Source organism: Heteronotia binoei, chromosome 10 (genome assembly GCF_032191835.1).
Source record: "Heteronotia binoei isolate CCM8104 ecotype False Entrance Well chromosome 10, APGP_CSIRO_Hbin_v1, whole genome shotgun sequence".
Classification (NCBI taxonomy): Eukaryota; Metazoa; Chordata; class Lepidosauria; order Squamata; family Gekkonidae; genus Heteronotia; species Heteronotia binoei.
This window is the reverse complement of record NC_083232.1, coordinates 92,007,953-92,021,909: the sequence shown is the minus strand read 5'-3', so window position 1 is coordinate 92,021,909 and position 13,957 is coordinate 92,007,953. Positions and strand designations below refer to the sequence as shown.

At 48.5% G+C, this 13,957-nt stretch overlaps 1 protein-coding gene across 1 annotated transcript in view; it reads right to left on the bottom strand.

Moving 5' to 3' along the window:
* ABCA13 (ATP binding cassette subfamily A member 13) overlaps positions 1-13,957 on the bottom strand; it is a 388,752-nt gene that overhangs the window by 328,478 nt on the left and 46,317 nt on the right. The window contains exons 6-9 of the mRNA XM_060247734.1: positions 13,427-13,590; positions 11,136-11,251; positions 8,814-8,944; positions 3,870-4,040 (exon numbers count right to left, since the gene is read on the bottom strand). Coding sequence (XP_060103717.1) covers positions 3,870-4,040; positions 8,814-8,944; positions 11,136-11,251; positions 13,427-13,590 — 582 coding nt within the window. The remainder of the gene's footprint in view (positions 1-3,869; positions 4,041-8,813; positions 8,945-11,135; positions 11,252-13,426; positions 13,591-13,957) is intronic.

Below are 13,957 nucleotides of genomic sequence, written 5' to 3'. Positions count from 1 at the left end.
GCACTGAAAAGGTGTGCAGTCTCTTTCAATGTGATAGCCAGAACTCCCTTTGGAGTTCAATTGTGCTTGTTCCAGCCTTGTTCATGACTCTACCCCCAATGTCCCCTGACCCCACCCCCAAAGTTTCCTGGCTCCACCCCCAAAGTCCCCAGATATTCTTGACTTGGACTTGGCAACCCTATGTGCAGAGCTACAGAAACGACATGGAAACTTATCATAAGATCCCACCTCAGGTCTTTTGCTAGCCAAGGGCCAAACTGGATGTTATGGCAGCCACAAGTCTGACCCATGGCTGCCAACATCATTTTAGAGATGATTTTCATGGTGGAGGGGGGGGGGTGCTGCTTTGGAACTTAGAAAGGTGCAGGGGCAAAAAGGCCCCTCCCACAGGTCTTTGCAAGATTTCTGAAATGGTCAAAAACTTCTCTAACATGGTGTAAGTGTCCATGGGTTGGACCAATGGCTGCTGTATCATCTAACTTGGCTGTTTTTCTAGAGATTCACTTCAGCATACATTTAAATCATTTATCTGTGTTCTTTCTATTGCGCTGATTAGCATTTTCATGTTCAGACTGTATAATACAAACAGCCCGAATCCATGTATATTCATTCACAAACCTATCAGATTTAACAAGACAACTCTTAGTTAATGGCTGAAATTTTAAGCCTATATATAGCCCAGCCACAGATGCTCAAAACATTATACCACGATCCAAACCCAGTCAATACATTTAACACTGCAATCATAGAATCATAGAGTTGGAAAGGACATCCAGGGTCATCTAGTCCAACCCCCTGCACAATGCAGGAAACTCACAAATACTCCCCTAAATCCACAGGATCTTCATTGATGTCAGATGGCCATCTAGCCTCTGTTTAAAAACCTCCAAGGAATGAGAGCCCACCACCTCCTAAGGAAGCCTGTTCCACTGAGGAACCGTTCTAACGATCAGTAAGTTCTTCCTAATGTTGAGCCAGAAACTCATGGATATAATTTCAACCCATTGGTTCTGGTCCTACCTTCTGGGGCCACAGAAAAGAATTCCACCCCATCCTCTATAGGACAGCCCTTCGAGTACTGGAAGATGGTGATCGTATCACCTCTCAGCCGCCTCCTCTCCAGGCTAAACATGCCCAGCTCCTTCAACCTTTCTCCACAGGACTTGGTCTCCAGACCCCTCACCATCTTTGTTGCCCTCCTCTGGCTCTGTTCCAGCTCAATCCTATGCCAAGTTATTCCAATCTACGCTCATTGATTTCAATGGAAATTAACAAGGGCAATTCTGCACAGGGCAGCATTCGAAGTCCCATAGATGAGATACTTGCTTAACTCTTCTACCGAAATCAATGAGATGAACATATGAACATATGAAGCTGCCTTAAACTGAATCAGACCCTTGGTCCATCAAAGTCAGTATTGTCTTCTTAGACTGGCAGCGGCTCTCCAGGGTCTCAAGCTGAGGTTTTTCACACCTATTTGCCTGGACCCTTTTTTGGAGATGCCGGGGATTGAACCTGGGACCTTCTGCTTCCCAAGCAGATGCTCTACCACTGAGCCCCCGTCCCTCCCCAGGAGATGACAGGACTGTGGCCATATGTGGGGCTTTTCACGCTGGTTACTACTAAAGGAGATATTCAGCACAGTAGAAATAACAGACGTAGATATTACTACAAATGGTAAAAAATAATATTTGAAAGTATGACTCACTCGTTCATTGGTTTGCAGTCACCAACTGGAAAATTGCATTCCAGGCTTTCATTCCAATACTGAATGATAGTATTGCCAGCATTATAGCACTCCTGCCATATTTCACTGATCTTGGGATACAGGGATACGAAATTAACAAGGCTTTGTTCAAGTGCAGCAAAGAGTTCATGAGGCCTATAACTAGTAATCCACTGCTGGAATATCTAGAACATAAACAAGGCACAACAAAGTTAAATTATTTGCTAGATGAGAAGTGTCCCACAACCTAGAAAGGATTCAGGTCATTGCTAATTCTTCACTTGGTCTCAAAGAAGAAGAAGTGCAAATGTGTACCCCACCCTTCTCTCTGAATCAGAGACTCAGAGCGGCTTAAGATCGCCTTTATCTTCTTCCCTCACAACAGACTCCCCATGAGGTGGGTGGGGCTGAGAGAGCTGCCCTTTCAAGGACAACTCCTAGGAGAGCTATGGCTGACCTAAGGCCATTCCAGCAGCTGCAAGTGGAGGAGTGGGGACTCAAACCTGGTTCTCCCAGTTAAGAGTCCGCACACTTAACCACGACACCAAACTGACTCCCACATTAGCATCACACACATCAACCCAGCCCAGCAAATGTCAGTTGGAGATAGCTATTGGCCAACATTCTTTTCATAGCCCACCTATACATGCTTTGTAGCCAAAATGTCTTCCTGTTATCAGGACTTTTTGGTAGAAAAAGCCCAGCAGGAACTCATTTGCATATTAGACTGCACCCCCTGGCATCACCATTGTTTCACGCAGGGCTTTTTTGTAGAAAAAGCCCAACAGGAACTCGTTTGTCTGGGTGGTTCAATTCTACACCCCTGGACCCCTAGGCAATCACCTAAGTCACCTAGCAGGAGATCCAACCCCATCAACAGAAGAGCACTTGGCAGGGAGTTCACTGACCAGGTGTGCAAGACCCAGTCTGGATCAGGACCATGGCATCAGTAAGACTGGACTGCCCATGCTGTCTCTTTACCCAAAATGTCCCTGAGGAGTCTTGCTGAGGAAACTTACACATATGGGACCATTTCAGACCAGGAAAATGGTACAGAGCCAGCTTGGTGTAGTGGTTAAGGGCACGGACTCTTATCTGGGAGAACCAGGTTTGATTCCCCACTCCTCCAATTGCACCTGCTGGAATGGCCTTGGGCCAGCCGCAGCTTTTGTAGGAGTTGTCCTTGAAAGGGCAGCTGCTGTAAGAGCTCTCTCGGCCCCACCTCCCTCACAGGGTGTCTGTTGTGGGGGGAGGGAGGTAAAGGAGATTGTGATCACATTGGTCGTTTTCGCACTCACCTCCAGCCGGCGCGAGCCCCCTCTTCACCGCGCAGGATCTGCGCGGATTTCGCACTAAATGCCGCAGAGCAGCCGGAAGAGCCGGAAACTCCCGGCGCAAAAGCTGCTCAAACGTAAACCACCAAAAAGCAGTTTCCGTTTGCGCGGCTTTTGCGATGGGAGTTTCCGGCTCTTCCGGCTGCTCCGCGGCATTTAGTGCGAAATCCGCGCAGATCCTGCGCGGTGAAGAGGGGGGTCGCGCCGGCTGGAGGTGAGTGCGAAAACGACCTCTGAGACTCTGAGATTCAGAGTATAGGGTGAGATATAAATCCAATATCTTCATCTTCTTCTACAGGAGAGACAGCATAAGCCCTTTCTCCCTGTGCGCCATTGTCCTGATCTGAATCGGACCCCCACATGCCAGTGAATTCAGAGAACTCCAGACACACGTCTGATCCAAAGCCCTTGTGGTGGCCACGTGTCTGCCACGCGGACTTTGTAGCATGGGAACTGACCTGCAGAAATTACCATATTTTAAGAGTGTACGCGAGCCTTGAATAGTGCAAACAGACTGCAGGATCAAAGCACATTTCATGACTGGAGGGTTTCATTGCCGGGGAAGGAGAGATCAAGTGAATAATGCATTTTGGTAGGTCAGCTCATGTTTGCTTGGCTTTGTTTCGGAACTTTTTAGCTGGGTTGTCTCCCTTAGAAACCCGGTTTTGCCTTCTCCATCAAAGATGATGAAGTTTCAAATCGATACACATTTGCAATAGAATTTCTGTAACCGGGTATTTGCTAATGCTTGAAACAGACCACGCTCCCTAAACTTGCTCGGAGTGACGTGCGGCACGGTGAAAGCGCACCTTTGTGTAGAGCTTGATCTGGTCAACGGAATGGACAAGATACGTCTGGGCTTCCAGCCACGGGGAGAAGATACAGTCTCTCTCGTCGCCGTCTCCTTTGTCAGGTTTCGCTTCTGACACCGTGCTCAGAATCGAACACACAAGCTGCTCCAGTGTATCTTTGGTGGGAATCTGGCAGAGACAGATGGACTTGTCAGAGAATTGCACGGCTCATCTTTCTCATTTGACAATCGAGAAGCTGCTTTCCATGTGAACCCAAATATATAGGCTGAAGGCTAAAGTTCCTTGGTTTTGCTCAGTCCACCTGCAAACATATTAGATGTGTCTCCATTTGCCTAATGGGCCATGTAACTTGCTAAACTAATGGATCCTCTGTGGATCTCTCTTAAATATCAAATATGATTAGCACCAGACTGTTTTAATTGTTAACTTTTTTAATTCTTTAATTTGCTTTAATTGTTCAATTGTTCAGTTGTTCTGATCTTACTTGTTGTTCTGATCTTACTTGTTGTGAGTCACCCTGAGCCTGCTTCAGCAGAGAGGGCGGGATATAAATCCAATTTTTAAAAAAGATAGAGGTAGTTACCTGTGCAAGCACCAGTCATTTCCGACTCTGGGGTGACTTTGCTTTCACAACATTTTCTGGGCAGACTTTTTACGGGGTGGCTTGCCATTGCCTTCCCCAGGCATCTACACTTTCCCCCCCACCCCAGCAAGCTGGGTCCTCATTTTACCGACCTCGGAAGGATGGAAGGCTGAGTCAACCTGGAGCCGGCTACCTGAACCACCTTCCGCTGGGATCGAACTCAGGTCGTGAGCAGAGGGCTCCGACTGCAGTTCTGCAGCTTTACCACTCTGCGCCACAGGGCTCTTCAAGGTAAAGGTAGTCCCCTGTGCAAGTGCCAGTCGCTTCTGACTCTGGGGAGACTTTGCTTTCACAACGTTTTCACGGCATAGTTTTTGCGGGGTGGTTTGCCATTGCTTTCCCCAGTCATCTACATTTCCCCCCAGCAAGCTGGGTCCTCATTGTACTGACCTCGGAAGGATGGAAGGCAGAGACAACCTGGAGCCGGCTACCTGAACCAACTTCCGCTGGGATCGAACTCAGGTCGTGAGCAGAGGGCTCCGACTTCAGCTTTACCACTCTACGCCACGGGGCTTTTCAAGGTAAAGGTAGTCCCCTGTGCAAGTACCAGTCGCTTCTGACTCTGGGGTGACGTTGCTTTCACAACGTTTTCACAGCAGAGTTTTTACGGGGTGGTTTGCCATTGCTTTCCCCAGTCATCTACATTTCCCCCCCAGCAAGCTTGGTCCTCATTTTACCAACCTCGGAAGGATGGAAGGAAGAAACAACCTGGAGCCGGCTACCTGAACCAACTTCCGCTGGGATCGAACTCAGGTCGTGAGCAGAGGGCTCCGACTGCAGTTCTGCAGCTTTGCTACTCGGCACCACGGGGCTTCTAAATCCAAGAAACCTAAACCTAAATAGTTATCAGAAGTTTTCCAGCACAACTCCCCTGTATTCAGTGCCGGCCCTAGGGCGCAAGGCACCCCAGAGAGGATCCCCCCCAGCGCCACCTCCTGCCCTTCCTCTGCAGCGCAACGAGGCTGGGAAGGGGCTGGCGGTGGCTGGCGGCAGCAATGAACTTCAGGGTGGGGACAGGCGAAGCATGGCGGAAGGGAAGGGGGACTGGCGGTGACCAGCAGCAGTGGCAGTGGGGAGCTTCAAGGTGGGGGTGGGGGCAGGCAGAGCACAGTGGAAGGGAAGGGAGGGGGCTGGCAGTGACTGGCAACAGCGAGCTTCGAGGGGCAGGCAGGGTGCAGCAGGAGGGAAGGGAGGGGGCCAGCGATGGCTGGCAGCAGCGGCGGGACAGAGGCAAACTAGGCAGTTGCCTTGGGCACCAGGAGGGGGGGGAGCCCAATTTGGCACCCCCTCTGCTGGCACCCTAGGCAACCACCTAGTTTGCCTGTGGGCCAGCCGGCCCTGCATGTATTTAAAAGTTGCCAAACCAAGGGCGGGGCGGGGGGGGATAGCTAATGGAGCTTCTCCCATGGGGACCAGACGCAAGTTGTGACTTAGCCAGGGGTGGAATTCTAGCAGGAGCTTCTTTGCATGTTAGGCCAAACACTCCTGATGTAGCCAATCCTCCGAGAGTTTACAAAAAAGAGCCTTGTCAGCTCTTGGAGGATTGGCTACATCAGGGGTGTGTGGCCTAATATGCAAAGGAGCTCCGGCTAGAATTCCACCCCTGGATTTCGCTATGTCTGGACAGATGACGGCAAGACAGCATCACTTTTCTTTCTAAGGAACATCTCACTGAGAAAAGCACACTAGCTTGCAGATTCACACAACCGCACTCTTGACCCAGCTATCAAATCCAGCTGAATGGAGTCTCCCTCTACGGCGGAGTCTCCTTTCTATGACCTGCAAGCAGCCATTTGATCATAACACTGATCCCAAAGCTTGTGCACAACAATCTATCATTTCGTGAGCAGTAGCATCCATGCTACAATATGTGCACACAATCTCTTGCAACGTAGGCTTCCCCAACTGGCCAGAACCAGTGAGGAATTTGCCACACTCAGCTCCAGTCACCTGCCTTCAAGTACTAAGGAGTGGAAGAGAACCATGCCTCCGTAGTGAAATGCTAGGGATTTCTCTCTAGATCAGGGGCGTCGAACTCATGAGGGCTGAATCTGACATAAATGAGCAGATGCGGTTCAATGTGGCCAAGTGCAAAGTAATGCACATTGGGGCCAAGAATCCCAGCTACAAATACAAGTTGATGGGGTGTGAACTGGCAGAGACAGACCAAGAGAGAGATCTTGGGGTCATGGTAGATAATTCACTGAAAATGTCAAGACAGTGTGCGTTTGCAATAAAAAAGGCCAACGCCATGCTGGGAATTATTAGGAAGGGAATTGAAAACAAATCAGCCAGTATCATAATGCCTCTGTATAAATCGATGGTGTGGTCTCATTTGGAGTACTGTGTGCAGTTCTGGTCGCCGCACCTCAAAAAGGATATTATAGCATTGGAGAAAGTTCAGAAAAGGGCAACTAAAATGATTAAAGGGCTGGAACACCTTCCCTATGAAGAAAGGTTGAAACGCTTAGGGCTCTTTAGCTTGGAGAAACGTCGACTGAGGGGTGACATGATAGAAGTTTACAAGATAATGCATGGGATGGAGAAAGTAGAGAAAGAAGTACTTTTCTCCCTTTCTCACAATACAAGAACTCGTGGGCATTCGATGAAATTGCTGAGCAGACAGGTTAAAACGGATAAAAGGAAGTCCTTCTTCACCCAAAGGGTGATTAACATGTGGAATTCACTGCCACAGGAGGTGGTGGCGTCCACAAGCATAGCCACCTTCAAGAAGGGGTTAGATAAAAATATGGAGCAGAGGTCCATCAGTGGCTATTAGCCACAGTGTGTGTGTGTGTGTGTGTGTGTGTGTATATATATATATATATATATATATATATATATATATATATATATATATATATATATATATTTGGCCGCTGTGTGACACAGAATGTTGGACTGGATGGGCCATTGGCCTGATCTAACATGGCTTCTCTTATGTTCTTATGTTCTTATGAGACCTTTGGGGGCCAAGCTATGTGGGTTGGACCAAGCCATGTCAGGCCAGGCCATGTGTATACCTATTTAAGATTAGGTAGCAGAGAGATAAACTTTATAAAGGACACAAACACAATTAAATATATATGTGGGGCTCACGCGCTTGAGCCCCCAGACCCCACAAAGTCTGAAGACAGAAATATGGGTGGATCATGCATTTGGCATATTGACCTGAGCCGCCCACGTTGTGTCTGAAAGGCTAAAAGGGCGCAGACATCTTACACTCGTATTCTTGCTGACATAAGAACACAAGATTCTTCCACCCGTGTTCAAACTACATTTTTGCCGTCCTCAGATAAATCTATTCCTGATAACTGCTGAGCTGGTGTTAGTTCCTCTAGACTATGAAAACATGACCTCATGGACAGATGACTTCCTGTTAGGGCTTTTGTCTGTTCGATGCTGTAAGCTATTTTTATTTTTGGCGCAACTGATGCAGAGATAAATAAACCCTTGCTCAAAGAAGCAAGGCAGACGCATTCTCCCCTCAACACGTGTTGAGAGTCTTCATTCCTACATATATATATTAAAAATTTAAAACATGCTTAAAATGTTAGCACTCATTGGTATTAAAGGTGCTTTATTTGTATTTCTCTCATGGGATCCAGGGAACTGGGCAAAGGAAGCTCTGGCTCTTTCCTTCCTTCCCCAGGGGACCAGGAGGGAGAGGAACCTCAGTCAATAGAAGGAAGAAAAGCTCGGCTCAGTAACTCTGCTGTGCGATTGAGAGAGCCTGGGAAAGCAAGCTATCCTTCCCCCCACTTCCTCCCTCTACTAAGATGGCGGCGCAATCACTTGCTGCAGCTCAGTGCTCTGTGGATGGGTGTTGTTTGTGGCTGTTTGTGGCTGTGTTATCGGCTTTTATGCATTTAAATGGTCTATGTATATGTCCTTTTGGGGGGTGTTGATGCGTTGGTATGTTTGTGGAAGAGCACCTCATTTCGTTGCTCATTTTCTTTGAGAACAATGACAATAAATTTATCTATCTATCTAAGGGAGGAGCCTCAGCCAACGGAGAAAACAGAGGTTTTGCTCTGTAGCTCCTGTGCAATCGAGCAAGCCTTGCAAAGCCCCTAGACTGCATGTTTGACACCCCTGCCCTAGAGGAATCTCTCCTCTATGGTCTTTTCTACAGAAACATTCGTTGTCACCCTTGAGAAGGCAGGACAAAAACAGAACGGGATTTCAAGCCTCCAAGATCCACTGGAAAGAACCACCCTTTCTCCAAAAGAGGCACGAACCTCACCGAGGGGAGCAACGCCATGGATCAACCGACAACGATATTACCTGAAGCTTACCTTATTGAGCCTCACTGTATAATTGAGTATTCTCTCAATGTAAATCTTTTCAAATCCCAACTGCGATTGAAGTTCAGTCTTAACAGAGGGGATCCACACAATATCCCCAAGACAGAGAATATACTGAAAACCTGTAAAGAAGGAGCACTTTGGTTCATGTGTTCTGCATGTTTTCCTTTCCTGTAACTCACAGCTGGCAAGACCACCATTGAAAGAAAAAATAGAAAGAAACAAATCCCCCATGGTTTGACTGAGTTTGATCGAGACAGCCATCAGCTTAAGAACATAAGAGAAGCCATGTTGGATCAGGCCAATGAAGAAGAAGAAGACACTGGATTTATATTCTGCCCTCCACTCAGAGCGGCTCACAATCTTCTTTATCTCCCTCCCCCACAACAGACACCCTGTGAGGTGGGTGGGGCTGGAGAGGGCTCTCACAGCTGCTGCCCTTTCAAGGACAACCTCTGCCAGAGCTATGGCTGACCCAAGGCCATGCCAGCAGCTGCAAGTGGAGGAGTGGGGAATCAAACCCAGTTCTCCCAGATAAGATTCCGCACACTTAACCACTACACCAAACTGGCTCCCAATGGTCCATCCAGTCCCACACTCTGAGTCACACAGTGGCCAAAAAATCCAAGTGCCAACAAAACGTCCATCAGTGGGGCCAGGACACTAGAAGCCCTCCCACTGTGCCCCCCAAGCACCAAGAATACAGAGCATCACTGCCCCAGACAGAGAGTTCCATCTATGCTCTGTGATTAATAGCCACTGATGGACCTCTGCTCCATATATTTATTCAATCCCCTCTTGAAACTGGCTATGCTTGTAGCCACCACCAACTTTTGTTCTTAGCAGTATTTAGGCATTTTTTTTAAAAAAATCCCTGGTTTCGTGTTTACATCTCAGAAGAAGCACCATCTTGGATGTACTTACCCAACAGCAGTGTCAAAGAAGCAGCCAACAACCAGACATGGGATAAGGTATAAGGCAGGCATTTGGAGGGTTTTGGCCTCAGGAGACAAAAAAGCCAGAGTTGGACTTAAGAACATAACAGAAGTCATGTTGGATTAGGCCAATGGCCCATCCAGTCCAACACTCTGTGTCACACAGTGGCCAAAAACCACCCAGGTGCCATCAGGAGGTTCACCAGTGGGGCCAGGACACTAGAAGCCCTCCCACTGTGTCTTCCCCAAGCACCAAGAATACAGAGCATCTCTGCCCCACACAGAGAGTTCCATCTATAAGAACATAAGAGAAGCAATGTTGGATCAGGCCAATGGCCCATCCAGTCCAACACTCTGTGTCACACAGTGGCCAAAAACCACCCAGGTGCCATCAGGAGGTCCACCAGTGGGGTCAGGACACTAGAAGCTCTCCCACTGTTGCCCTTCCCAAGCACCAAGATTTCTTGCAGCCAGTGGGCATGCTGTTGGACACGGGAGTAGGCTAACATCAATGATCACTGCCCAAGAGAGAGGGGGAATCCATTGCCCTTAGCCAGCAAGAGATGCCAGATGCTGGTGGAAAGAAGGGAAAAGCTGAAGATGAAGTCCTCAGGTGCTCAGAGGTAAATCAGCTAGGTGTGCCCAGCAATAGCACTGGCATTCAGAGCTTTTTTTGGTAGCAGGAGCTCCTTTGCATATTAGGCCACACACCCCTGATGTAGCCAGTCCTCCAAGAGCTTACAGGGCTCTTCGTACAGGGCCTACTGTAAGCTCCAGGAGGATTGGCTACATCAGGGGGGTGGGTCCTAATATGCAAAGGAGATCTTACTAAAAAAAAAAAGTCCAGGTGATCTCCATGAGACCAGAAGATGAAGATAAGATCTGCACCTAGCGATGATGAGTGGTGACTTTTTGGGGGGGGGGGTGGGGGAGGTCAGTGGAATAGCCTGCCTATGTATACCTTGTGCCTCAGGTTTGGAGCCTAGTGCATACGGGCAGGGGTGGAATTCTATCAGGAGCTCTTTTGCATATTAGGCCACACACCCCTGATGTAGCCAATCCCCCAGGAGCTTACAAACAAGAGCCTTGTGAGTTCTTGGAGGATTGGCTACATCAGGGGTGTGTGACCTAATAGGCAAAGGAGCTCCTGCTAGAATTCCAGCCCACTGAGAACATTTCTCTGGGAGTAAGCCCTATTGAATAGACCCAAATACGATTCTGAGGAGAGTGACTTTTTTGCTCCCTAAGAATCCAGGCTGCTCCAATCCACCTAACCGCATCTTGGTTCCCATTTTTTCTTTTTTCTTATATAACTATGCCTACTTAGAACAGAAACCAAAAAGGATGGAAGGGTGGGGGGATGTAAATTGCTAAATACCTTCTCCATTCCAGGCTTCCAAAACTGCAGTCATCACAGTCAGACCTAATTTCAGGACACTGTATGATTTTTGGGTTGATGGTGTTGCATTCAAATCTTCTAAGAATGCCAAAGAACTGGGATAACAAAATAGACAAAACGTCATTTCTCCACCACATAAAGGGCTATGTCCAGGAGTGGAATTCTAGCAGGAACTCCTTTTCATATTAGACCACACACCCCTGATGTAGCCAATCCTCCAGGAGCTTACAAGGCTCTTTTTTTGTAAGCTCTTGGGGGATTAGCTACATCAGGGGTGTGTGGCCTAAATATTTTATTTTATTTACTTTGGATTGATATGCCGCCCACTCCGCACACGGACTCTGGGCGGCTAACAGTCATGATGAGAACAATTCAAATTACAATGATAAAAGAATGAAAACATATCTGAACAATTTAAAACTAGATTATTAGGTGCTATAAAAAAGATTTCATAACAAAGGCAGTTTCTCCATATTTCAGTTCTCTGTTCCATTATTACTCTATTAGCGGTCTACAGATGATATTGCTCGGTGCCGTAACAGTGGCAGCCTCTTCCCATGTTAATTGTTGTGGGCCTGTCGGGGAAGTTCGGTTTATGCGAAGGCGCTCCGGCTAGCATTCCACCCCTGGCTATGACACACATGAAACAGAAACGACATGAAATGCAGCGTTATCACATAACAGCAATTCCAGTTCACGTCTGCCGGCTGTTCTGCCACCCCGGTTGGCGTTGAGGGTTGCGGTGGCCTCATGTTCACACAGGGAAGATTTCTCCATCACTCCACGCTCCGGTTGCCACGTCCCCTCTACAGGACCGGCCTTGCCACTAGGCAAACGAGGCAGTGGCCTAGGGTGCCAGCCTTCTGGGGGCACCAAACTGGGCACCCCTCGTGTGACTCGGTGATGTTCAGTGCAGGGGAGGGCACCGGAAGTTCTCCTTGCCTAGGGTGCCAGACAGCCTAAGGCTGGCCCTGCCCTGGTCACTGATGGCACAACTCCAAACATTGTAAGGGTGAAGGAGGAGCTTCAGCCTTCTCTCCCGTAATGTTTTCACCAGCTGAAAGTGCCACAGGGGACTGTATGCTAGGGTTGCCAAGTCCAATTCAAGAAATATCTGGGGACTTTGGGGATGGAGCCAGAAGACTTTGGGGGTGGAGACAGGAGACTTTGGGGGTGGAGCCAGGAGACATTGGGGTGGAGCCAAGATCAAGGCTGTGACAAGCATAATTGAACTCCAAAGGGAGTTTTGGCCATCACATTTAAAGGGACGGCACCTTTTCAATGCCTTCCTTCCACAGGAAATAATGGATAGGGGCACCTTCTTTTGGGGCTCATAGAATTGGATCCCCTGGTCCAATCATTTTGAAACTTGGGGGATATTTTGAGGAGAGGCACTAGATGCTGTACTGAAAATTTGGTGCCTCTACCTCAAAAAACAGCCCCCCCTCAGAGCCCCAGATACCCGCGGATCAATTCTCCATGATTTTCTATGGGAATAAATCTCCATAGAGAATAACAGAGTTCCTAGCAGACATTTCCCTCCCCTCCCCCCACTTTCTGACAACCCTGAAGCGGGGGGAGGGCTTCCAAACTGGGGGATCCCCTGCCCCCACCTGGGGATTGGCAACCCTACTGTATGCCCCTTCCTCGGGCCCCACGGGCCCCTGCCTGAGTTTCTTCTGGTGAAAACAACATGGGAGGGAAGCATGAAGCCCCCCCCCCCCTCCTTCCAGTGTTTGGATCTGTGCAGAGCAATGGAGAGATTTCCAAAGGTTAGTCCCTGCATGAACATGTGACCTATCAGGTACCCATCACTAGGCGTTTGTCGCACATGACCTGTCTTTTAGCCAGGGGTGGCATTCTAGCAGGAGTCCCTTTGCATATTAGGCCACGCCCCCCCTGATGTAGCCAATCCTCCAAGAGCTTGCAAGGCTTTTTTTTTTGTAAGCTCTTGGAGGATTGGCTACATCAGAGGGGCGTGGCCTAATATGCAAAGGAACTCCTGCTAGAATGCCACCCCTGCTTTTAGCCCCGTTTTGTAAACAGTTTATCAAAGAAAAGTTTATTTGCAAAGAGTTTATAAAACCGAACTGAGCTCCTACAACAAATGAGAACGATAAGAATTTAGAAAGCCGCCGCAATACTGTAGCCTTAACCTGCCGCCATTTCTGGGGAGCACATTTGACCAACCCTGAAAACAGAAAAAGAAAAATACCAAACATTCAGAATCAATACCGTCCCATAACATCAATCCAGGTTTTTGAACTTACTTCTGAACGGTACGCAGAAGCTTTGCTAGATACTCAATCCCACGTTCTTGGGAAAGACTGCCTCTCTGAAGCCACGGCAGTGAGTACAGCAGGTCCCAGAAATAGGGCTGGTTATGGAAGTGTTCCACGGTAGAGATCATTTGCTCAGTTTCATTCAAATTCATCTTGATTAAGAAAAGAATGACATTAAGGAGAGATGACCCAAGGTGCAGATGAGCACAGGCAGATCTGAGGTCAAGCCACCAGGGCCGGCCTGCCCACTAGGCAAATTAGGCATTTGCTTAGGGCGTCGGCAGGGGAGGGCACCAAATTCGACCCTCCCCCCCCACACACACCCCGCCCGCCCTCTAGGCAAATCCATATTTGCCTCCCCAGCCTCCTCCTTCCTGCCTCACTATTTCAAGGCCCGGGAAGGGGCGGTAGAGCGCCACACTTCCTGGGCTCTTTAAAGGCCACCCCCCCTTCCTTTAAAGGTTGCCTTATCCCCCCTCCGCCTTTCTTCATGACCCAGGAAGGAAGGGGGGAGGAGGC